Consider the following 23541-nt stretch of genomic DNA (forward strand, 5'->3'; position numbering starts at 1 on the left):
CTTGATACAGTCTGAACCAAATTAGTTTATCTTGGTCTCATCAGACAACAGTACATGGTTCCAGTATTACATGTTCTTAGTTCTGCTTGTCTTTAGCAAACTGTTTGCGGGCTTTCTTGCGCATCATCTTTAGAAGAGGTTTCCATGTAAACCAATTTGATGCAGTGTGTGGAATATGGTCTGAACACTGACAGGCTGACCCCACACACCTTCAACCTCTGCAGCAATGCTGGCAGAATTCATGCGTTTATTTCCCACACACAACTTGTGACCATGACAAGGCCTGTTCTGAGTGGAACCTGTCCTGTTAAACCGGTGTATGGTCTTGGACACCATGCTGCAGATCAGTTTCAGGGTCTTGGTAATCTTCTTATAGCCTACACATCTTTATGTAGAGCATCAGTTCTTTTTTCAGATCCTCAGAGATTTCTTTGCCATGAGGTGCCATGTTGAACTTCCAGTGACCAGTATGATAACACCAAATTTAACACACCTGCTCCCCATTCACACCTGAGACCTTGAAACACTAACAAGTCATATGATCCCAGGGAGACAAAATGACTAATTGGGCCCAATTTGGACATTTATACTTAGGGGTGTACTCACTTTTGTGGCCAGCGGTTTAGACATTAATGGCTATGTGTTGAGTTATTTTGAGGGGACAGCAAATTTACACTGTTATACAAGCTGTACACTCACTACTTTACAAAAAGCTTTACATACTATACATCCAGATAAATATATATACATATATATATAATTTCTCCCTAATGAACAACCCAGTCTTTGTGACTTCCTCCGTTGCTGCTGGAGCATTACTGACTGTGTGCCTTACAGTCAGGTGCTTTCCTGCATTGTTACTTTCCCATAATCCTGGGTTTATTATTGACTGTGTGCTTTGCCTTCTACGCTGTTCTCATTGGCTGCAACATATCTTTAGTATTATCTGGCTGTTGTGTTACTGCTGTGGGGACTCTAATAAAGACTCTGGTAAGACACTCATTTTTTTTTTTTCTTTTGGGTCTTCCTCAAACCTCTACTGACAGAACAGTGCTGGAGACATACTGTAATATGAAACCTTGGGACAACCAAATTCTATTTTCACTGAAAGCATTTCTAAAGCATTTCACTCAGTGTTATTCAGGAAGTTCTGCTCTGATGTATAGTGGATCACCAAATGTAACAATTCCTCCTATATCTAAAACACGAGCAGAGGTTCTGTCCAGAGCAGACAGAAAACGTAACCAGAAGGACAGTCCGATATCCGGTATATGGGTAGCAGAGCAATGAAGAGCAGGCAGAGACGAAGTTGGGATCAAAACGGGGTCAAACCAGGCAAAGAATGCAAGAGCACAACAGGATAGCTGATCAGGTGCAATAGGCAAACTGAAAAGACCATCTGGCGAAGAAGGAGCATCGGTTGCGCATTTAAATGCATTTGGCCCGGGGCTACATAAAATGGTGGAAAACCGGAAGTGATGTGGCAAAACTGGAAGTGAAGTTGTGAAACTAAAAGCATGTGCTGCACATGCTGACACTTAAATACAGTAGCCTACATTATATTCAAGTATGAAGACAGACATCTATGCAAGCATTCATGTTTAACATCCTGTGTGTGTGTGTGTGTGTGTGTGTGTGTGTGTGTGTGTGTGTGTGTGTGTGTGTGTGTGTGTGTGTGTGTGTGTGTGTGTGTGTGTGTGTGTGTGTGTGTGTGTGTGTGTGTTCACATGGATGATGCTGATACAGGTTTTGAACAGGAAACCAAATTTAACCTAGGAAGGAGGTATGAGGGAGCAGTGCTTCAGAAAAATCTTCATTGTCAAATCTAACATAAAGTTTAAAAAAAAACAATCACCAAAATAATATACAGATACTAATATTAAGATACACTTAATATACAGATACATTTTAGATATAATTTACAAAATAAAGATATCTCAACTGGTGCAGTTTGTGTGAGGAACAAGGATGTGTGCAGATGCAGACAGTTTTGTTCTTGTATCTTCAGTGGTATAACCTCCAGCCACTTCCTGTCAAATGCGTCATTTCTTTTCGTTCTCTAAAACTAACTGTTGTCTCTACACTCATAGCTTCTGTAATGGCCAATAAAGCTGGCAGTCTTCTGATTTTTATAAGCATTCTTCAAGGTGAGCATGACTAGATTTATTTACAATCCTTCATTAGGTTAATATCTTACCTTAATTGTTTAAAAATTTGTGGTTTACTTAACTGATTAAGCATTTATTATGTCTATATGAATTTATATCTCATCTGTAACTTGTTAGGAAAAGGATAGGTGTTTTTCTGATATTAAAAGTGAGAATCAGTTCTTTGAAAGACATTCAGAAACCTCTAGAGCAGCGGTGTCCAATATTACCCGGAAAGGGCCGGTGTGGGTGCAGGTTTTCATTCCAACCAATCAGAAGACACACCAGAGTCTACTAATAGTCAAGAACAACTGATTAAACAGGTGTAATCAGGTGTGGCTTCTGCTTGGTTTGGAATGAAAACCTGCACCCACATGGGCCCTTTGTGGTTAAGATTGGACACCGCTGCTCTAGAGTGTTGAAGCTGTACAATTAAATCGGAAACGATTTAAAAAGATTTCACTAGAATAACCTGTATATCACTGATTAATGTTATGTAAACTCATCAACAGGAACTCTCAGTCAGACTGTCTTCATAGAACACAAAACAGAGGTGAATGCAGCAGTTGGACAGAACATCAGCCTGCCTTGCATCTTGTCCCAGAAGGATTCAAAAATCATCCAGTTACAATGGCTTAAACAGGGAAAACATGAAGAACAAACTCTAGTGGTGTTTAATCCTTCGTTTTCTCCTATTTACAATGCAAATATAAAATTGGAGCCGATGATAGAAACAAACACCACAAAGCTGCAAGGCTCCATCTTGCATTTGCAGGAAGTTACAGAGAAGGACAGCGGTGTCTATGTTTGTGATATCACCTCATTTCCTCATGGCAACATCAAAAACTACACAAAAGTACAAGTTACAGGTAAATTTATAACGAAATCATTTAGGGGTGGAACAGAATGTGAGATTTACATTATAACTGTACCACAGTATACAGTATATGTCCACAGTATCTTTTTATTACTTTCTTTTACTATAGCATGTATTCTATCAAATATAAAGTATAGATTAATGATGATGCTACACATATTATGAACTATATACTGTATAATTATCTACTAATATTCATATTATATAGCCTAGTATATAATTATTACAAAGCTTTAAAATGAATCACTCAGAAATTTGTTTCTGAGTGAACAAAGTTGGGGAAACTTTTCTTTGCTTATACATTACAAATCACAAATGTTTTCATCTGAGCAACGAATGTTTGTGCCCAAGTTCCAAAAGTTTCAGTGAAGGTCACCGACAGGACTGTAAGTGAAGGAGACACAGTGAGCATCACGTGTGTCTGTAATCCCCCACCTGACAAGTACATGTTATCATCCTCATTGGTGAGTCAAAAAATCTACCTGAACGAAAAGCTATCACAAGTCACAAGTCTTCCTCTGCAAGAAATTACTTTTACCATCGTTTTGATTTGCTCCTCCCTACAGAGTCAATCAATAATGGAAAATCAGGATGGAAAGTTCATCATTCAGAACATTACTCGGCACATGACTGACTTGATCTGTCAGCCGCTCTGGGACTCATCAAACCAACGCTTACAAATCCTTAATGCAACTGTGCACCTGACTGTAGACTGTAAGTCTTCATTTCTAGCTATATGTCAGATTATTATACACTTCACACGCATTGAGAATTAACATGGAAGAAAGTAAAGATGAATCTTTATTATGGCTTTATTTTATTATTCATTTTAATACTCATAATATTATTCTCGCTCTGTCAAACAGTTCTTGACAATATAGAGTGTAATTCGGAGAACCAGATACAAGTTGAAACTGGGACAAATCTGACGATTACCTGTGAAGCAAAGTCTTCTAAGTTCTTGCATTTTGTCTGGATGAAGGTAATTCCTGTTTAGGGGCTTTAACACTACCCAAAATACTTAACATTTATACTCTGTTTGAATAGGGTGAAAATATTATATTGGCAAATGTATCTTTTATTTGATTTTCAAATTAAAAACAACTGCAGAGTATATACTTTACTGTATATATTCATATAATATTATTTTATTGTAATTTAGTATTCTCTTATATACAGCCAGTGATTGTATACTAGATATAAGCCAAACTGGATAAATTTAGTATCAAAACACACACACAAATATTTATTTATATATATATATATATATATATATATATATATATATATATATATATATATATATATATATATATATATATAAAAACACTGTCCATTTGGATCTCAAGCTGTATAAGCCACTGGACTGCAAAGCTGATTTTGAGGATCAGTGCCACTAGTCCTTCCACACTAAAATGTTTCGACATTAGCCTCCCTAAAACAGAGGTATGAACATCTACTTTGTTCATTGAGTGATATTTTTCTAATAAAATGGTGTAATTGCTTTAAAACAAAAATTACTTTCTAACAGTTTTCATTAAAGTAGTTTAGCTTAAACCTTGTTATTTTTGGCTAAGATACTGCTACTTGAATAAGATTTTGTCACTTTTATGTATTGGTATGTTCAGTCCAGTGTAATTACCAAGTACCGAATATTTGAGTAGAAAAAAATGTTTCATTACTTATGTGTAAGGAAACCCCTGAGGCAGACGGTGCAGATTCCATATGCAGAGTTTATTCAGTAACAACCAAACCAGAACATAATCCAAGAATATTTGCTTGCAGGTTTAAAAATATAGTAAATATTAAAATATTATACATTTAAAATCCATATTCACTTAATGAACATTTTAATATACATATAGTTATCTAATTAGCCAATTGTAGCACAATCTATCCAATCAGATACAAATTAAGAGCTTCAGATAATATTCTGTGGCATGGTCGTTAGTGTTAGCCAATCCACGGCAAGGTTTGATGCTTTTTGTGTTCTGAGATGCTTTCCTGCTTACCTTAGTTGTAAAGAGTGATCGATTGAGTTATTGACTTACACTTCTTGTTGGATTGAACCATATTGAATGCTCTTTGGAACCATTCTGAACCAGTGTGAATCTGGCTATTTTCCTCTGGCTGTGTCACAATTTAATAAAATTCAATATAATTTATTAATTATTTGGATTAATAATAATTATAAACATTTTATTTGTAAAACAACAAGACATTGTTGCAAAGCTGCTTTGCATAAATATATATATTTTTTAAATTTAATCTAATTCTCAAATTCTCAAATTTATTTAGGTCCACAATAAGCGGCAATGGTGGCATGGCAAATCTCACTGAGATAATATGAGAAAGAAACCTTGAGACGAATCAGGCTCAAATGGGAACACATTTGGGAACTCAGATTGAATTGAATTGGTGGAAATAAGGCATTTTTATTAGGAAAACTGTCAATCACTTGATTTTTTATTTTCACACCAAACTGTAGAGACTTAGCAGTTATAGAAATACTCAAACCATCCCACCGACAGTCGTGCCACGGACAATAACTGGCAAAACTTCCTGATGTGAGCACTATCTGAGGCTGCTGGCCTGTATCAGGTTTTATATATTGCACTGCTGCCACATGTTTCAATAATTGTATGAATGTTCAGGTGTAGAGGTGTTCCTAATAAAGTGCTCAGTATGTGTACAGTATATAAGCCTATGTATGATGTTGCCCTTCTCCTACAGGACAACATGACAGTGTCCTCTAATGCCAGTATAAATCTGTGGTCAGTGAGTTCTGATCAATCTGGAATTTACACCTTGAGGGTTTACACTGGAAATCTCCGTCTACATAGACAGAAGGATTTTACAGTTACTGTGATAAATAGGACACACACGGGTGAGTGTGTAAAAATCCCTACATAAATCTGTGATGACTTTTAACACCCTGATAAGAATACATGACAAAAGGATCGCCGTTTGCTGAGTTTGCTGCTCACTTCCTGTAAAGGCTAGACACGTTTTTGCTGTGTTCTGCATATTCATGACACATCTTTAAATGTGGTTTCCTCTACGGACAGAAAGGATAGTGTGTTACAGTATGGTATATAGAAATACAATTAAAAATATATATATTGTGCTTAACTTACATCTTTGTAACAAACTTTGTAGCAAACTGAAAGGTGACCAAAATAATTAAAAATGATTTAGAGAACTTATGTCTATTCTCTATGTGTCTGTATCAACGTTTCTGTTCTGGCACCAAGGTGGTGGAATGAACTTCCCCTAGAGGTCTGGACAGCTGAGTCACTGGCTATTTTCAAATGGTGGTTGAAGACCTACTTATTAAGGAAACACTTCAACTAGCACTTCTTTCCCTATGTTTTGCATTTATATATATATATATATATATACAGCCCAGAATCTACCTTTGAAGCTTTTTCATTGTAACTTTGAACAAATGTTTTAAACTCATGGTATCTTAAGTATGTAACCTAGTGAACCAACATTAATGTATCCAATGATTGAGATTTAAGCACTTATGTACATCACTCTTGATAAAGGCGTCTGCCAAATGCTGTAAATGTAAATGTAAATATAAATGTCAGTGTCTCTTTTGCCAAAAAGATACCTGACTATTTGCATATGGTTAAAAAAGTAGTGTTGGTTTGATCCTCTGAGATATTTTGCTGGGTCTGCATTCAGACTGGATCCACCAGTTCATGAACCCTGTCCTGGTTTATTATTGTTAAAATCTGGAACAACCTTTGAATAAACTCACATATGGCTTACAAGTAAACCTGCATGTTGATGTTAAAACTCAGTTTGATGAATGAATCCACATTGTAACCATAGTGACAGCAGTTCATCTCCCTTATTAAATAATGGTTGGGTCAGCATATCTAGCCATGTCCCAGCTGCCTATCTATATTAACAAAGACCATTTTTACAAGTTCATCTGATTCAATTATAACCTTTTGTGTATAACAATCAATATGTATTTTTGTCTTTTTTGTCCATCTAAAGAACATCTGAGCAGCACCGTGATCATGGAAACAACACCTCAGATAAGCAGCACAACTATGACAACACCAGAACTTAACGTTACAACGCCAACATTAGAAGCACAATATAACAACAGCACCTCTGATACCACGTCTACAGAGGAAGTCATGTATATCAGCACTTCAACGCCACCTACTGGAAACGTCACCATGGTGCATGTAAACCTCACAACACCACACACAGGGTTAAAGAGCTCAGACACCACCTTCACACATATGACAACTGAGTGCAGGACAATTCCTAAGATTTCATCTACAACCAGCCCAGGATCAACCAGCAGAGAAATCAACTATGTATCTCCAGGTACCAGTACAATCATCTTTACATGGCCACTGTGAGAATAAACATCTTAACAACTAAAATTCCAAAAGATTTTATGCAAGATTTATGATGATGCAAGCAATTTCTCCTATGTACTACATCTTAACATTGCATGCTCTTTTTTGATATTCAGATGTGAATTTAAATTAAGACAGTATTTTGCACTAAATCTGTCATTAATTTATTATTTTTTCAAATACTACTTTGTCCAAGTGAATATAAACACATAAAATCCAGCATTACAAATTTTGAAATAAAGTAAAATGCTAACAATATCATGTCACACATCTTACGGCTTTTATTAACTACATAAGATGATTCCACCAAAACTGGCAAATGCATGATGACAGGATATAAAGAAAGAGATCAAAACTCCTTGATTTATCTCATCATCATCTCTTTGTTGCAGATGTAAGCACCAGTAAGTCACATGGTGTGTTTATCATTCCTTTTCTTCTCATGTTGGCCCTGGTTGGGTTTCTTTACCGGCAATACCACATTCAGAAAAGGTGAGAGACACATCAGAAGGTCCATGTGTCCTTTCTGGCACCTTTCTGTCTACTAACCTCTTGTTTTTTGTTTTTTTTTTAGGCTGGATATGCCACCGCCATTCAAACCTCCTCCGCCACCAGTGAAGTACACATCAGCAAGAAATCACAACATACTTGTTACTGACATTTTAGTGTGATGGACTTCTACATCAAAACAGAGCATTTTATACTGACTGTATGTGGCTTTTCATGTGTGTTGATTTAAGTTAACTTAAGTTTTTGGTTTATTTTGATATTTTATGTCTGCCTGTAATATATGTAAATACATAACCTATCCCTTATTTTGTGAGCAGGAACCCTATTTCACACTCTGACATTTCTACACTTTTACCCTCTGTCTTCCCTTGAAATATCTGAAAGGTCAAAAAGCATGAAGAAGGGAACAGGATGTGTTAAAAAAAAAAAAGGCAAAAAAAAATGAATGAATATTTAGTCTTAGATATAGCTATATGAAGACCAAAATAAAACTCTATTTTGATCAAATTTGATAATATTTTTGAAGTAAGAGAAATGGAAAATAATGGCATAAATTCTATTATAATGCAGTAGCTGCTGCATCTGATGATATAATGTTATCCAAATATCTAAAATGTAAATAAATTATAAAGTTTATTTCCAGGCATGTCCAGGCACTGAAGATTTATCCAGAAATCTTTTGCTTGTTGTTGTTTTTTTTTTGTTTTGTTTTGTGTTGTTTTTTAAACAAGGCCATAAATGACATTTTTAGATTTCTCCATGTGACACTACTACACTGAAAAAACTATATTAAAATGATATAGTGAGCTAGAAGTGTTTACCTTTGATTGTTATGTTTTTATGTGAAAATCGTTTTTTTCTATATTTTATATTCTATATTTTATTTCCTGTGAATCACCTATTTTTTTTTAAATAAAAGCTTTAAACTGGTGCTAGATGCACCTGATAACTGATTTTGTCTCCAACTTCAAATGTGCTAGAAATTCCATATGCAAAATTCAACATTTTGCATGTCTGCTATTTGGTTTATCAAGTCTGCTTTTAGCTCATTCAATTCAATTCAATTCAATTCAGTTGTATTTGTATAGCGCTTTTAACGATGGACATTGTCTCAAAGCAGCTTTGCAGAACATAAGAAACAGTACAAAAATTTCAAGATTCATATTAGACAAAAGTTCAAGATTAATATTATTCTTATATTTTTATTTAATGAGAAAGCCTGAGGCAACTGTGGCAAGAAAAATCTCCCTTAAATGGATGAGAAAAGGAACCTTGAAAGAAACCAGACTCAAAAGGGAACCTCATCGTCATTTGGGTGACACTGGATGGTGTGATTATAAACTTTTAAAATTACATTATTTTTTTTTTTTATATGCAAAGGATAAGGAAAGAAGTGCTAGTTGAAGTGCTTCCTGAATAAGTAGGTCTTCAACCGCCGCTTGAAAATAGCCAGTGACTCAGCTGTCCGGACCTCTATGGGAAGTTCATTCCACCACCTTGGTGCCAGTACAGAGAAGAGTCTTGTAGTAAACTTGCCTCTTACCCTGAGACATGGTGGAACCAGTCGAGCGGTGCTGGTAGATCGGAGGTGCAGTGCGAGGAATGATGAGGGCTTTGAGGTAAGAGGGAGCTGGTCCATTTTTGGCTTTGTAGGCCAGCATCAGTGTTTTGAACCGGATGCGTGCAGCTACCGGAAGCCAGTGGAGGGATCGCAGCAGCGGGGTGGTATGCGAGAACTTTGGCAGGTTGAAAACAAGCCGGGCAGCTGCATTTTGGATCATTTGCAGAGGACGGATTGCGATCATAGGTAGACCTGCCAGCAGTGCATTGCAGTAATCCAGTCTAGAAATGACAAGAGACTGAACAAGTACCTGGGCAGTCTGTGTGGACAAAAATGGCCGAATCCTTCTAATGTTGTAGAGAAGAAACCGACATGAGCGAGTCACATTTGCAACATGAGAGGAAAAGGACAGTTGATTGTCCATGGTTACCCCAAGGTTGCGAGCTGTGGCTGAAGGGGAGATCAGATTGTTGTGCAAGGATATAGAAAGATCATGACCTGGGGATGAATCACCTGGGATGAACAGCAGTTCAGTTTTGCTAGGATTGAGCTTTAACTGATGAGCAGTCATCCATGATGAAATTTCTGCCAGACATGCTGAGATCCGGTCAGAAGCTGTGGCGTCTGAGGGTGGGAAAGAGAAGATAAGTTGTGTATCATCAGCATAGCAGTGGTAAGAGAACCCATGTGATGAAATAACTTCCCCAAGAGAGTGGGTATACAGGGAGAAAAGAAGAGGACCAAGTACTGAGCCCTGTGGGACGCCAGTGGAGAGTCTGCGTGGAGCAGATGTCACTCCCCTCCATGTTACTTGATATGAGCGTCCTTCCAGGTAGGAGGCAAACCATTCCCAAGCTGATCCGCAAATCCCAAGACTCTTGAGGGTGGATAAGAGAGTCTTGTGGTTGACCTTATCAAACGCTACTGAAAGGTCAAGGAGGATAAGGACGGATGATAGTTTGGCTGATCTAGCAGTATGTAGCTTCTCAGAGACATTCAAAAGGGCTGTCTCTGTAGAGTGAGCTGCTTTAAAGCCAGACTGTTTGGGATCTTGGAGGTTGTTCTGTGAGAGATAGACAGACAGTTGATTATAGACAATGCGTTCAAGAATTTTTGAAAGAAATGAGAGAAGTGATACCGGTCTGTAGTTACTGATGTCTGATGGATACAGAGCAGGTTTTTTTAGGATGGGAATAACCCTTGCTCTTTTGAAAGTAGTTGGTACCTGACCAGATGCTATGGATCTATTGACGATAGTGGAAATGAAGGGCAAGAGGTCTTGTGAGATGGTCTGGAGCATAGTGGTAGGGAGTGGATCCAATGGGCAGGTGGTAGGATTGCAGGACTGGATGAGTTGTAAAATCTCTTCTGCTGCCACAGTTGAGAAATGTGACAACGAAGGTGTAAGGGAATCCATACTCTGAGATGTAAGTGCAGTCAGGGCTGAAGTGAAGGTCCGGCAGATTTCCTCAATCTTCTCCTGGTAGAAAGAAGCAAAGTCTTCTGCAGTCAGGGAGTCTTCTGCAAGTCTTCTGCAGTCATTTAAGCAAATGTACAAGAGCAAAGGGTTATTCTAAATTATACTGTATGTGAAGCATGTTTGTAGTGATAAGTCCGTGGTTAAGGCACTACTGATTGGAAGGTTGTGAGTTTGAATGCCAGGTTCACCAAGCTGTCACTGCTAGGCCTCTGACCAAGGCCCTCAACCCTCACTGAAAATATAAGTTGCTCTGGATAAGGGCATCTACCAAATCCTGTAACTCTATGATAGCTTCAAATCTGTTAAGTAGGTCTGTTCAAGTCTCATAAGTAGGTCCATTCTTTGGTCTGGACTTTTCTAGTTTACTTTGCAACTCAGTAAGAATTGAAAGGAATAACCTCTGTATCAGAACTCTCTGCATGATGTAGATAGTGGCTGTGAATTCAGTGAACAGGGATAAGTTATCTAGCTGGTATTAGAGGCAAGTGGAAACAGGGGATTACAAATAAAACGGATGAAGGCAACAAATAATTGTTCTGATCTGACAGAATAGATTGCATTGACTATCAAGAATCCAGAGTACTAAAAGTTTGTGGACGGCAACAACTAATAATCAGGGACAATCAAGACAAGTATTTCTCTGTCGATGTTTTAACAGCTTTATCTCATTCACAAACATTTACCATGATCTGATTCATTAAATATACAGACAAGTGTTCATGTTAAATAGATTTAAAAAAAACATACAACACAGTTGAAAGTAAATGCAGGAGTAGGTTTATTGAACAGTTTTAACAAAACAAGAACAAGGCTTAACAAAAAGGAGACTTAAAAACAGAACAATTTGATTTAAGCAGAGACTGAAGAAGGTAAAAAAAACCTCAAGGCCCAGAGAGATTGAAGGAACAGCAATGCTACTGACAGTGAACAACACTGACATCTGACAAAGAAGCGAGATTTCACAAATTGTTTGAGAGTGGACCGCGCTATCTAAAAGACATATATTACAGCTATGCAGATTGAGATCCTGCAGCTCTGCTAATGATTGAACAGCATGGCACTAGACACAAACCAACTCATTTATTAGGAATACCTTTGAACCTGCTCATACATGCAAAGATGCCTCAGATTCCTGTTGCCAATCGGTTTCGGATGTGGTCTTGTGCTGCTGTCGCATATTCATTTTAATGTTTGTCATGTCACACACTTTGAGATGCTTTTCTGCTCACCATGGTTGTATAGAGTGTTTTTTTATATTACCATATCCGTTCTGTCAGCTTGAATCAATGTAGTCATTCTCCTCTGACCTCTGATTTTGGTGACTGTTAACTATTGTATTTTTTGTGCATGTTTGTGTGCAGGTCTGAAAAAAGCTACACCCGTCCTGCCAGTGAAATAATTGAACAGCATGTATGAGCGAATATATAATATATATATAGTGAGCGTATATATATATATATATATATATATATATATATACCAGTGATACCAGCATATATATACGCTCACTATATATATATATTATATATTCGCTCATACATGCTGTTCAATTATTTCACTGGCAGGACGGGTGTAGCTTTTTTTCACAAATTCCTCTACTAGTGTTAATGACCCAGCTAGAGAGCTAGAGGCTTAATACTCTCCAGTGGAAATGTTACTGCTCCAGTAGACATAATAATAATAAAAAAAATCCTTATATAATAAATAAATAAATAAATAAATAAATGAATAAATGAATAAACAAACAAACAAACAAACAAACAAACAAACAAATAAATAAATAGTAATGAAATTCCTGTTGCAAAAGAACTTTGGTGGTCTTCATGGGGTGATGTAAAGGAGCGGGTTTGTTGAGCCTGATGCAGAGAATGTGTAAGTGACTAAACCTGTAACACTAATCTACTGATCAGACGGTGTGGTGTCCCAAACAATTAACATTTCAAGATGATAACACAGCCCTACACAAAAGGACAAAGGCAATACAAAAGCAGTCTTTTTGTATCTGATGTACTGTACTAATGTAATATCTGAAAAATGTCTAGTAGCACATATGTTACATGCATACAGTATGTTACAACCCAGAAGATATTTTGCCACTCATCCGAGGAGCTTTATTTGTTCTTCAGTATTATATTATTATAAGTCACTTTTAATAACCATTTGATCGTCAAAATGAGATGGATGACTGAAAACTTTGATAACTTCATTCTCAAACTCAGAGAATGGCCCTCTTAAAAGCAGCCTACAAAAAATACCCATTACAAGTGCTGACACTTAAACCTCAGATGACACCTCACATATTCACACATGACAGGACTAACCAGGCAAACCACATCAGATATCAAGAAGTGACCAACAGGAACAGCTTCCGACTGTTACACAACAGTTCACCTTATGTAAACCAGACAATATCAACTGGGGTAAAAGTATTTTGTAATTGTCTGATTGATCATAACATAGCTAGCTAAGTATTTACCGGTTTAATTATCTTGATTTTGAATAATAAAGAATAAATATGTTTACACTGGCCAAACTCTATTGTTAGTGACTATATTGTGCAAGTGTTTTGTGTTTGTGGGTTCAGTTCACAAAGAACAGATATGAGTTTACCCAGAAGGACGTTTCCTGCTATGTGGTCGGAAATGGAAATTTAAAAAAAAAAAAAAAAAAGATTCTCACATACTCCACAAAGTACATACAACCTGCAAACACTAACCAACTAGCAACAAGGAATTAACAAATAATCATGTGCTATTAATATTTACTGTCGCACTGATGCACTTGTAATAAGCTGTAAGATGTTGGAATAACAGCTTCCTCAGGCTGGCATGGTTTCTATATGTTTCTCTTATACAGTATACAGTATAAGATGCAGCGTGTGAGCTCCAAAAAAGAAATGAGGACAGGTTTCAAAATGTTTACTTGGATTTAGGTACAATCTATGACCATAGACCACAAGTCTGTAGTTAATGCTCTCAGTCTTTTCAGATCAATACAACGCAAATCTATTGGCTCGTAATTATTTTCATTCTTGTTGTTCATGTTTTTTTTTATCATTAATATCATTAGAATTATTCACATTATACAGCATAGCAAGATTTTTATTGCCCAATACTATTGTAGATAACTAGAGCAGAAACACAGTGCAAATTACAAACAAGACTAAGTACAAAAGATTTTTCTGCTGAACACAATAAATAAGTGTTTAATCCAGAAATATATTCACAATAAAATTTATCTTTAACTGTACAAATTCCAGTAACGTCCACATTTAATCTATTAGGCTTTCAGAAGAATAATTCAAGGTGTCAATAAATGAAGCAGTGAAATTTAAACAAGTATCAAAGATCATTAAAGTGATAAATAAACCCTTTGAATCAATTAGATTTTGCTATATAAAAAAGAAAAAGTGCTACATTTGTAACTCTAGGATAGTTACCTAGTCTTTGGGTGACGTGAACGTTTGCAGTGAATTAGGTATCCGCCACATTTCCTGTTTGTAACCGAAAAAAACACAAGACAGTAAAAATAGAAGCAGATATGGTGCACCTCACGAACAACACGCATAGGAGGCAAAGCTAAAGCTTCAGTTGATGTTGATGACAGTTGATGATCAGAAGATCCACAATGGGTAAGCTAGAATTATTACTTTTGCTGTGCTTTAAGTGCATGCAGGATGAAGCCATCGTACGTGAAAACGTGCTCTCCAAAGTGAAAGACCGATATATACATCTATGCAGAGCGGTTCTTTTGGACTTGTAAAGCATTTTACATCAAGTATTGTTATACTGAATTGTTCATAGAAATTAAGTAAAATCAAGCGTGGCCTATTACTTCATTATTTCCATTAGTACATTATGCATTATTTCTAAATATCTGTCCCTCTGATGTTTTAAAATGATTGTTAATTTTATTGTTAATTGTTAAGCAAGTTTTTAGTCATTATTATTATTATTATTATTATTATTATTATTATTATTATTATTTATATAAAACATACATAACGTATACATAACACAACATAACGGTTGATTTACTGGGAAAGTTTTTTGGAAGGCAGAACTCATTGTTAAATAAAACCTCATAGTGATATAATGACCTTTAGCAAAATATCTAAAGATTCTTTCTTTTTTCCCACAATAGATAATGGTTGCGTCGTGGGACTGGCAATAATGCCTATAGCACTGTTAATATCTGTATGTTTAAACATTTTTCTCTTTTACCTGAAAAGAAAAGATGGACAAAGCAGAGGTATGTTAATCCTAGTAGTAACACTGTATACTACAAATATTTCACTGAATATATTTCAGTATATTCTACTAATAATTTATTCTTATATTCTATATTAGGATGCTGTTATAACACAAAGTGTATTAATGTATTACGCTTATGAAAGTATGCTGTAGAGTAAATTATTATATGATGCATATTATATGAATTATATAATGATTTTACACCTATCATTATAAGCATATTAGTATACAGAAATATTACTATATCGTACCTATAATGTTATACTTTCAAATTAAATAATCTTACAGTGCATTCAAACACAACCATACCTTTGGATAATATTTCTCCTTTTTTTAAATAGACATTGAGGTGCCGTTGTACCGAGATTCTTTTCATAGTGACAGGTAGGCATATCTTCCAAATATATTTATTTAATTATTTGTTTGTTTCTTTGTTTGTGTGATTGCTTGTTTACATACTGTGCTATGAGCTTAAAATGACTCAAGCCATGTATTAAATAAATGTGTTTGTTTTTCATAATCTTCTCATAGGTTTGAGGACGATGAACGACAAAATCAAGACAATCCAATATATGGAAACATCTTTTTAGATGGAGTTGGAGGTGAATTAATCTCTTATACACTGATACTGTATATATTGACAGATTCTGACAGTTGGGAAAAACTTAATCTACTGCTATTCCTGATGGTTGTGTAGTTTATAACGCAAAAATCTGAGCTATGAATAGAAATGCAAAATAAACTGTTAAAAGTCAAGACGCCCAAACCTCAGTTAAAAGATTGCAATTTTTTAAGCTATATAAATTAATTATTTAGAATATCATTTTATATGAATGAGGATAAATGCAAACAGATTTAAATATAAGTATAGTATTAATCTTGAACTTTTGTATAGTATTAATTTAGAATTTTTTTGTACTACTGATTTGAGTCTATGTCCTTTGTTAAAAGCACTATACAAATGGAATTGAATTGAAATAGGGAAATGTTTTGTAAATAGCAATGCAGTATAATAACCAGCACATCATAACAATACACTGTCTCGCTACTTCCATTTTGCATAAATATCTACTTTAATTTATTTTTACTTTTTTTTTTCAGGATCCATGTCATTGCCTGAATATGGGAACAATGTACGAATGACAAAAAAAGGCACAAGACTCGATGGAAAGGTACAGTCCACACATGTGCTACTGATGTTTACTCAAACATCATAATCATTATTATAAAACTGGAGAAATTCCAACTAGTAAATGCTTCAACATTACAGTCTAATCTAAATAAAATGCATTTTTAAAATTATGAAGGAAAGCCATAAATAAAAGGTCCCGGCATAAAAAATGGGACAGTGTCACCGTAGCTGATATTTTCTAAGAATTTTATCATGTGAAAACACAGTTAATTTGATAGCTAGGTAACTATTTTGAGCAGGTCATCCCACGCATTTAAAAACGGCCACACGCACAGAAATAATGTAGCTCTTTACTTTCACATGACGACTGTGGTATTGCACTCTCAGACCACCGTGCATCAATAAATTTGACTCCAAGAAATGCACAGGAAACCATATAGAACTAAATACTGACATAGGGCTTGTTTTCATATGTGAAAGTTAACTGTCATACAATAAACTAGTCTCCATGAGGTATAATTATTCGCCTCACACTGCATGTATACAGTTTACTGCAAAGTAAAATGTTTTAAAAGTTTGTTGGTGTTAAATAAAAATACTTCATAAGAAAGAGGAGAGAAGATCGCTTTACATTGAACCCTTGCAAAAATGTACAGACTCCAAAATAAAAATTAATCCAAAAATGATATTTAACTAAAGATGTACAGAGATTTAAACTAGCGTCCAAATGTCTGAAACCACATTGAAAATCTGGGATTTTAGGAAACAAACAGATTGATTTTTATAATTTTGGACTTTTCAAAATAAATAAAGGAAATGTGCAACTTTTTACTATGCAAAATCTTCCACAATGAATCAAATTGAATCAAAATTGTGCTATTGAACATGTTAACTGCTTTGTACAAAAGGTCAGACTGTCTCTCAAACTCATCCCTTCCACTGAAGCACGTGTTCAGACGACAAGTTTTACACAAACCTGTGGCATCAGTTGTGGTATCACCTGTGGCATACAGACGGTCATTAAAAATTTCAAATAATCACCAAATAATCATCAGAGAATTCAAATAAGACAAAATTAATTTAAATATTTTCAAGATTCATCATTTTTACCTAAGCAGTTGCTGATAATATAATTTGTATTTTCACTAGTCTCAGACTTTTGGACTCCACTGTATAATGCATTTATAATGATAGTATTCATAGATGCATGCAACAGTTGCCTGTCTAGTGAGTTATCTTTATAAAGAAATATCTTCTTTAGTGTCAAAATATGGATATATTTTGAACATTCATTTTAAGTAATTGCTTTTTCATTTATTATTTAACCATTTTTAAATAGCCATTTCTGATGACTGTAATAAATTCCATAATATAACTGCACAAAAACCAAACAAACAATCGAACAAAATAAAAATAAATCAGACATTCAAATTTTAAAAGTTTTCCAACTAAGTGCCCAGATTTAAAAATTGGATATTTGTATAATTGTATATGTATACAGTATATTAATCTATAGATCAAAAGATGGGCGAATAAAATAAAGTACAAAATAGCTTCAGTGAATTGATTCTGCAGGTCGCTGCCACTGTTCTGGGGAAATGAATACTGTGCATCCAAAATATTTTCCATCTATTAGAGTTTTGATGTTGGTAGTGAGGAACGAACACGTCACTCCTAATTCTCCCATAGGTGTTCACATAGGTTGAAATCCAGTTACTGTGAAGGCTATACAAATAACTGACTCATTTTCATATTTATATAATACTTACACCATTGAGGGTTTCTTCATGTCCTGTAGATGGGGGTGAAAGAGACCATTACCTTCAGGAGAGAAATGTATAATCATAAGAGGATGATGACCAGACAAAAGAATTTGCATTTCAGTGACTCTACAATTAAAAGGACCAAACGGACCCAAGCTATGCAAGAAATAATAAACTTACGCCAACATTTAGCTGTTAATGTCACCTATTTATACTATTATCAGATTATTTATTAACAAGGTATTAATTATAAATACATCTGACAAACTTATTTTTTTGGTTTGTTTCATTTTTTTGTCTTTTAATGACTAGATTTTGACAGAATTAGCATTGTCTTTATGTTGGTCTGACATAAAGTTATACTATACTTATTACTGTATATACTGATAAACCCAGTATAATTAAATACTTTTTCATAAATAGATTAGGTTCCTTATTGGATTAGACACTAATTAAAACAACATTATTCCCTCCAGTTTGACCCAGAAGATGTTTCTTATGCATCCTTGGATTTAAGACTCGCTCAGAAGCATAAGAAAAAGAAGAGACACCAGGAAAGACAGAATCAAGCACATAAGGTCCAGACTCATGCTGCTCCTGGTCGGCAGGTGAGGCGCATTGAGAGGGGAACAGACTGTGACAGTACTCTGCCTTCACGGACCAGCAGCCTCATTGTGTCTCGCAGCAGCATTTACCTCAACAGCCATCAAGTAGCACTGGAGACGGAGGAGCTACAGAGGGAGAGAGAACGAGAAAAGGAGAGAGAGCTAGAATGGAAAAGTAATCAGGAGTGGGAGATGGTGAAGAAATTTCATGGCAACTTTGATCACAGTCTGGACTCATCAGAGCCAAGTCATGATCAAGGCAGCTAAAGACCAAAGCAAATGCAAAGAGTACATTAGTGCAAAGAAATCTGACTTACCAAGTTAAATTTGGCACAGTTCATTCCAATAACTTATTTTACCATAATTCACCAGCACGTGAAGACAAATATTGCTACCTGTAAGTGTGTAAAATGATGAACTTTTGTGCTTCTGCAGGTAGTATGAGCTCTGGAATCAGATTGCACAACAGTCTGCCACCGCAGGCAACAGGAGGATATTGAGCAACATTGTTTACTTATATTGTTGAAACACCTTTAAATGTTTTCCATAAAGAAACTGATTACAGAAAATACAACATAGTTTTTTTTCTATGTATATGGAAACATCCATTGTCCCTAATCAGTTCTGAGCTAAATCTGTAACAGGGTGTTTAAAAATAAAAAAAATTAAAAACTGCAACATGCAAAGAGTTGCAGAGCATGAATGTTATTTGTAATAGGTAATAACTACTTTTACATTTAACTCACTAGGCAAGCTTGTCACTCTATGCATGTTGGAAATTCGTTGTTTGTGATGATAAAAAATGATACAACTTTAAAAAGTGTCTGCTTTTGTACAAGTGTCATTGATGCTACATTTGCAAACTATATACATTATTAAATCATTAACATATGCAGCCTGATCCTACACTGTTAAAAGTAAAGTGCTTCCTTTATTTAATTAAACCTGTTTATTATAACAACCCAGACATTTGGCATTTTTAACATTTTCATTTTTCTGTATAGAATGCAAGACATGTTCATGAATAATCATAATAATGGGAGACGTGCTCAATAAAAAAAGAGTCCATGTAAACAACTGGCATCTGTATAACAGAGAGAAGTCCAAAAATATAAAGTTATAACGAAATGTTTAATTGTAATATAATAAGGGTGATAAGGTACTCTTACAATATAAATAAATAAATAAATAAATACATACATACATACATACATACATACATACATACATGTACATAAATAAATAAATAAATAAATAAATAAATAAATATTTCTACCTAAAACAAACAGAAAATCAAATATTATAAAGCTATTATTAATAATAATAATATATTATTATCTTATTAAAATACTTAAATTAAATGATTTTAATTGAACAATATAATTACCTTCTTCAGCTTTGTTAAGCAAAATGTACAATATTTCTTTCAATAGCCATGTTTAACTTTCATTATAAAAATGACTTCCGGGGTTCCACTGCCACGACGTCACCATGCTCTGGTCACGTGACATCAACATGGCCGCTCGCATGTGAAAGTCATGCTATACCTTGTGGGGAATTTTATTCACTGTTTATGAAGGTAATATTTATAAGGTACCGTCTACATATATTTTATCTTAAAGACACATTGTAACCTATACTCTAATGGACCCCGCCGGACAACTGCGGAATGTAAGTACACGTAATTCCTGCTTTATTGCATTTAGACATAAACAGCCAGAAGGTGTTGAAGCTTATTATGGGTTTGTTACATCTCTGTTTTGTAGCTTCGGGACTTCCTCTTGGTTTATAATCGAATGACGGAAATTTGCTTCCAGAGATGTACGAGCAATTTCAACTACAGAAATCTTACAATGGATGAAGTAAGTAAATCAGTGTATTAGAATATATTACAAATAATAAAGTGAGTGTATGGCGTGCATGAGGTGCGCATGCGCGGAAACCTATGGAAAGGTTTTAAAAAGAGAAATGGAACATTATTGTGGTATATTCATGAAGATCCTGGTTTGATGGCATTCAATTTTAGTGAAATATGTAGTGAGAAAAGTGACCTTTTGTTGTTGTTTTGTTGGGACCAATATAGGAGCGTTGTGCAGACAGCTGTGCTGGTAAACTAATCCGTTCCAACCACCGCCTAATGGGAACATATGTGAACCTGATGCCAGCCATGGTCCAACGGCGAATGGAGGAGATGGAGAGCAAAGCTGCAGAACTTGCAAAGGCAACCGAAGCAGAAGGCCCAGCGGAGCGCATCTCAGGAGGTTTAAATTCATCTGATGCTCCATCCTCATTCATAACATCTACTTCTGGTACAACTCCGCCAAGTGTGCAGACACCCACAGGGACAACAGCTACCAGTGGCACAATCCAATCTACACCATCACTCTCTACAACAGAGGCATTGGGTTCACACTTTCCAGTACCGATTATTACAGAAAGTGCACATACACCTGCAGCTGAGCCAACAGTAGTCGTTTCATCCAGGCAAACATCCTTAGAAGTGACCGCTCCACATTTAGAGGGACTGAAAGTCTCTACTTCTCCTGTAAATCACAGTCTACCAGCACATCAGTCTACTGGGGGAGAAAGACCATCAACTTAATGTTCGTTTATTAATGGACAGGGACAGGTTTCATAGCTCAGAGCTGATATATGGAAGCATGTGCTGAGTAGAATAACCAGTGTGAAAATTACTGAAATTTGTAACGGTGAAAGAGACGGACTTTCATTATCATTTTGGGAGTCATGGATATTTCCGGTTCTTTATGATAGCAGGCACAGAGGCAACAAAAAGGATTGTTTTTTTGTTGTTGTTTTTTTTCCACTTCTGATGTTGGATAGAATAAGTGACCATGTGACTAAAAACACATGAAACAAGAAAAAAAGTATTGTATAATGGTGTTTTGAAAAGTATAACATCACATTTTAACAAGAAATAAAATATGTGATAAGGAAAACATTTAAGGTTGGTGGTGGTGTTATGAAGTTTATGAAGTTATATGATCTAATTTCAGGTTATTATTGCACACTTACATTACTGTATATTTAGTTACAGCAAGATAAAATTCTGTAAAGAATGAAACAATCACTGATCCAGGTCTGTTCCCTTATAATATTATAATATATGTTCCGGAAGTACTGCCTGGAGTGCAGTCATGAACATCTCAAGCCATCATCTAGGACCTGTTAGACATATTCAGTTCCATTTTAATTGTAGAAGTATCATTTGTAGGCAATGTTAGCTTGAGCTTCAAGAGTTATCTCTTGGTCAAACAAGTCTTGGTCAAACATCGGAAAACAAACAGAAATCACCACCACAAATAATTACACAAAGTGAACTAATACAATTTACATTTTTTAATGTCTCATTTTTGGGATTGAATTTGAGATGGGAACATGTATGTATGCCGATTAAAAATGAATTATAGCTAATGACATATAGCTAATATATAGTTACAGTATAGCTGATGCAGGATAGAATTCAAATTAGAAATATTTTAGCAGTCAAATGCCCACTGCTGCCACTGGTCAATCATTCCTGAAACTATAAATAATAAAAATCTATCAATAATAAAAAAATTCTGTAACTTAATAAACTTTGAGGTATATCTTTAACATTTTCACTCAAAGTAGACGAGTATAATCTCTTAGATTCACTAATAAAACATGAAAGAATGCAAAAAGGTCAGTCTTTTAAAAAACATACCTGTTTTGAGAAATTGAAGAAATGAATGCAAATCTTTAGTATATAAAGCCACGAAGTAAATATTTCATTTTATTTCACATTTTCTTCCACAGTCGAAGATGACTACAGAAGTAAAAGAAGCTAACCAAAAATGAGGTAAAACTTAATGCACCTAAGAACCTAAATACAGGCTGTAGTAACAAACATTTTGCAATATCCTCATCTTTTATGTGTTTCGGTGCCAGTCACAGGAAAAAGCTATCTTCCTGTTGTCTACACAGACCGTCAAAAACCATCATATGGCATACATACTACATAGTTTGAACTTTCACAATTTTACCTAACAACATTAACCAGACACTGTGTACAGAGAAGTAAAACACATTCAGGCAGAGCTGCTTAAGTTTTCACCAATTTTCTTCTTGAATAAATCTATTTTATCACACTTTAGTGTTCGTGTTAAAACTTAAAATAATTAAAAAGATGTTCACTGCATATCAATTTTCTATTTTAAATATTACATTAGACAACAATGAACAGCTCAGTTCTGTAATTTACAACAATTATTAGACACAACAGGTCATTTATTAACAGATAATGTTACTCTTTGTTCTTTCTTTGTGAGAGTAGAGAGCCAAAAAGCTTTTATTCTCTGTTCAACCATATATAGCTGAAGCAGTACACAGTGAAAGTTCCTCCAGTACCCTGGTGCTACATAGACAAACAGCTGCATAAGGCAACACAGAACTAAGGGCGAGAGAGTAAAAATATCAACCTGTTGATGTAAAGTGTGTGTGCAAACTCACAATACAATTTTCTACAAAACAGATACAGAAAAAGGGCATCGACCATTAATGTCTGTTTGGTGTGCAAAACCGCTGTAGTAGGATTTGTAAAAAGCGGAAGGAAAAATTTGTGTGTGAAAAATGCACCAACTGTGACCAGAAATTAAGTTTTAACTTAACTTAACAGAAATTCTTTTATGGGCTGCCATTGACTCGCACATGAAAACTAAAAGAAGAAGAAGAAGAAGGAAATGTACAGTTCCAACAGGGGCTCCTCAGTGCATGGCCCTCTGTAAGAATATAGTATGGACTTCATTTGTGATATAATAAAATAAATGGTGTATACTATTCT

The 23541-nt window shown here is 35.2% G+C and overlaps 3 protein-coding genes across 5 annotated transcripts; all 3 read left to right on the plus strand.

Annotated features, from left to right (window-relative positions):
* Positions 1–2008: 2008 nt before the first annotated feature.
* Positions 2009–8878, plus strand: si:ch1073-15f19.2 (nectin-3-like protein). Its single transcript, XM_027148019.2, has 9 exons — positions 2009–2147; positions 2660–3016; positions 3376–3488; positions 3591–3738; positions 3891–4006; positions 5758–5911; positions 7039–7380; positions 7808–7907; positions 7990–8878. Exons 1-9 carry the CDS (start codon positions 2099–2101, stop codon positions 8084–8086), a joined length of 1476 nt encoding a protein of 491 aa, XP_027003820.2. The 5' UTR covers positions 2009–2098; the 3' UTR covers positions 8087–8878.
* Positions 8879–14447: 5569 nt separating this feature from the next.
* Positions 14448–19648, plus strand: LOC113644226. Of its 3 annotated transcripts, none has more exons than XM_027148881.2 (6): positions 14448–14597; positions 15110–15217; positions 15561–15603; positions 15751–15821; positions 16321–16391; positions 18591–19648. In XM_027148881.2, exons 1-6 carry the CDS (start codon positions 14576–14578, stop codon positions 18984–18986), a joined length of 711 nt encoding a protein of 236 aa, XP_027004682.1. In that variant the 5' UTR covers positions 14448–14575; the 3' UTR covers positions 18987–19648. The 3 variants fall into 3 exon arrangements, with proteins under 3 accessions (XP_027004682.1, XP_027004691.1, XP_027004701.1); XM_027148890.2 differs by having other exon boundaries at positions 14478–14597; positions 15198–15217; XM_027148900.2 differs by having other exon boundaries at positions 14513–14597; positions 15203–15217.
* Positions 19649–20199: 551 nt separating this feature from the next.
* Positions 20200–21361, plus strand: timm10b (translocase of inner mitochondrial membrane 10 homolog B (yeast)). The gene is given in 4 exon segments (XM_027149121.2): positions 20200–20390; positions 20486–20581; positions 20803–21194; positions 21196–21361. Coding segments are annotated over 4 exon segments (537 nt in total). The 5' UTR covers positions 20200–20363; the 3' UTR covers positions 21218–21361.
* Positions 21362–23541: the final 2180 nt, after the last annotated feature.

The sequence above is a fragment of the Tachysurus fulvidraco genome, chromosome 20, assembly GCF_022655615.1.
Source record: "Tachysurus fulvidraco isolate hzauxx_2018 chromosome 20, HZAU_PFXX_2.0, whole genome shotgun sequence".
NCBI lineage: Eukaryota > Metazoa > Chordata > Actinopteri > Siluriformes > Bagridae > Tachysurus > Tachysurus fulvidraco.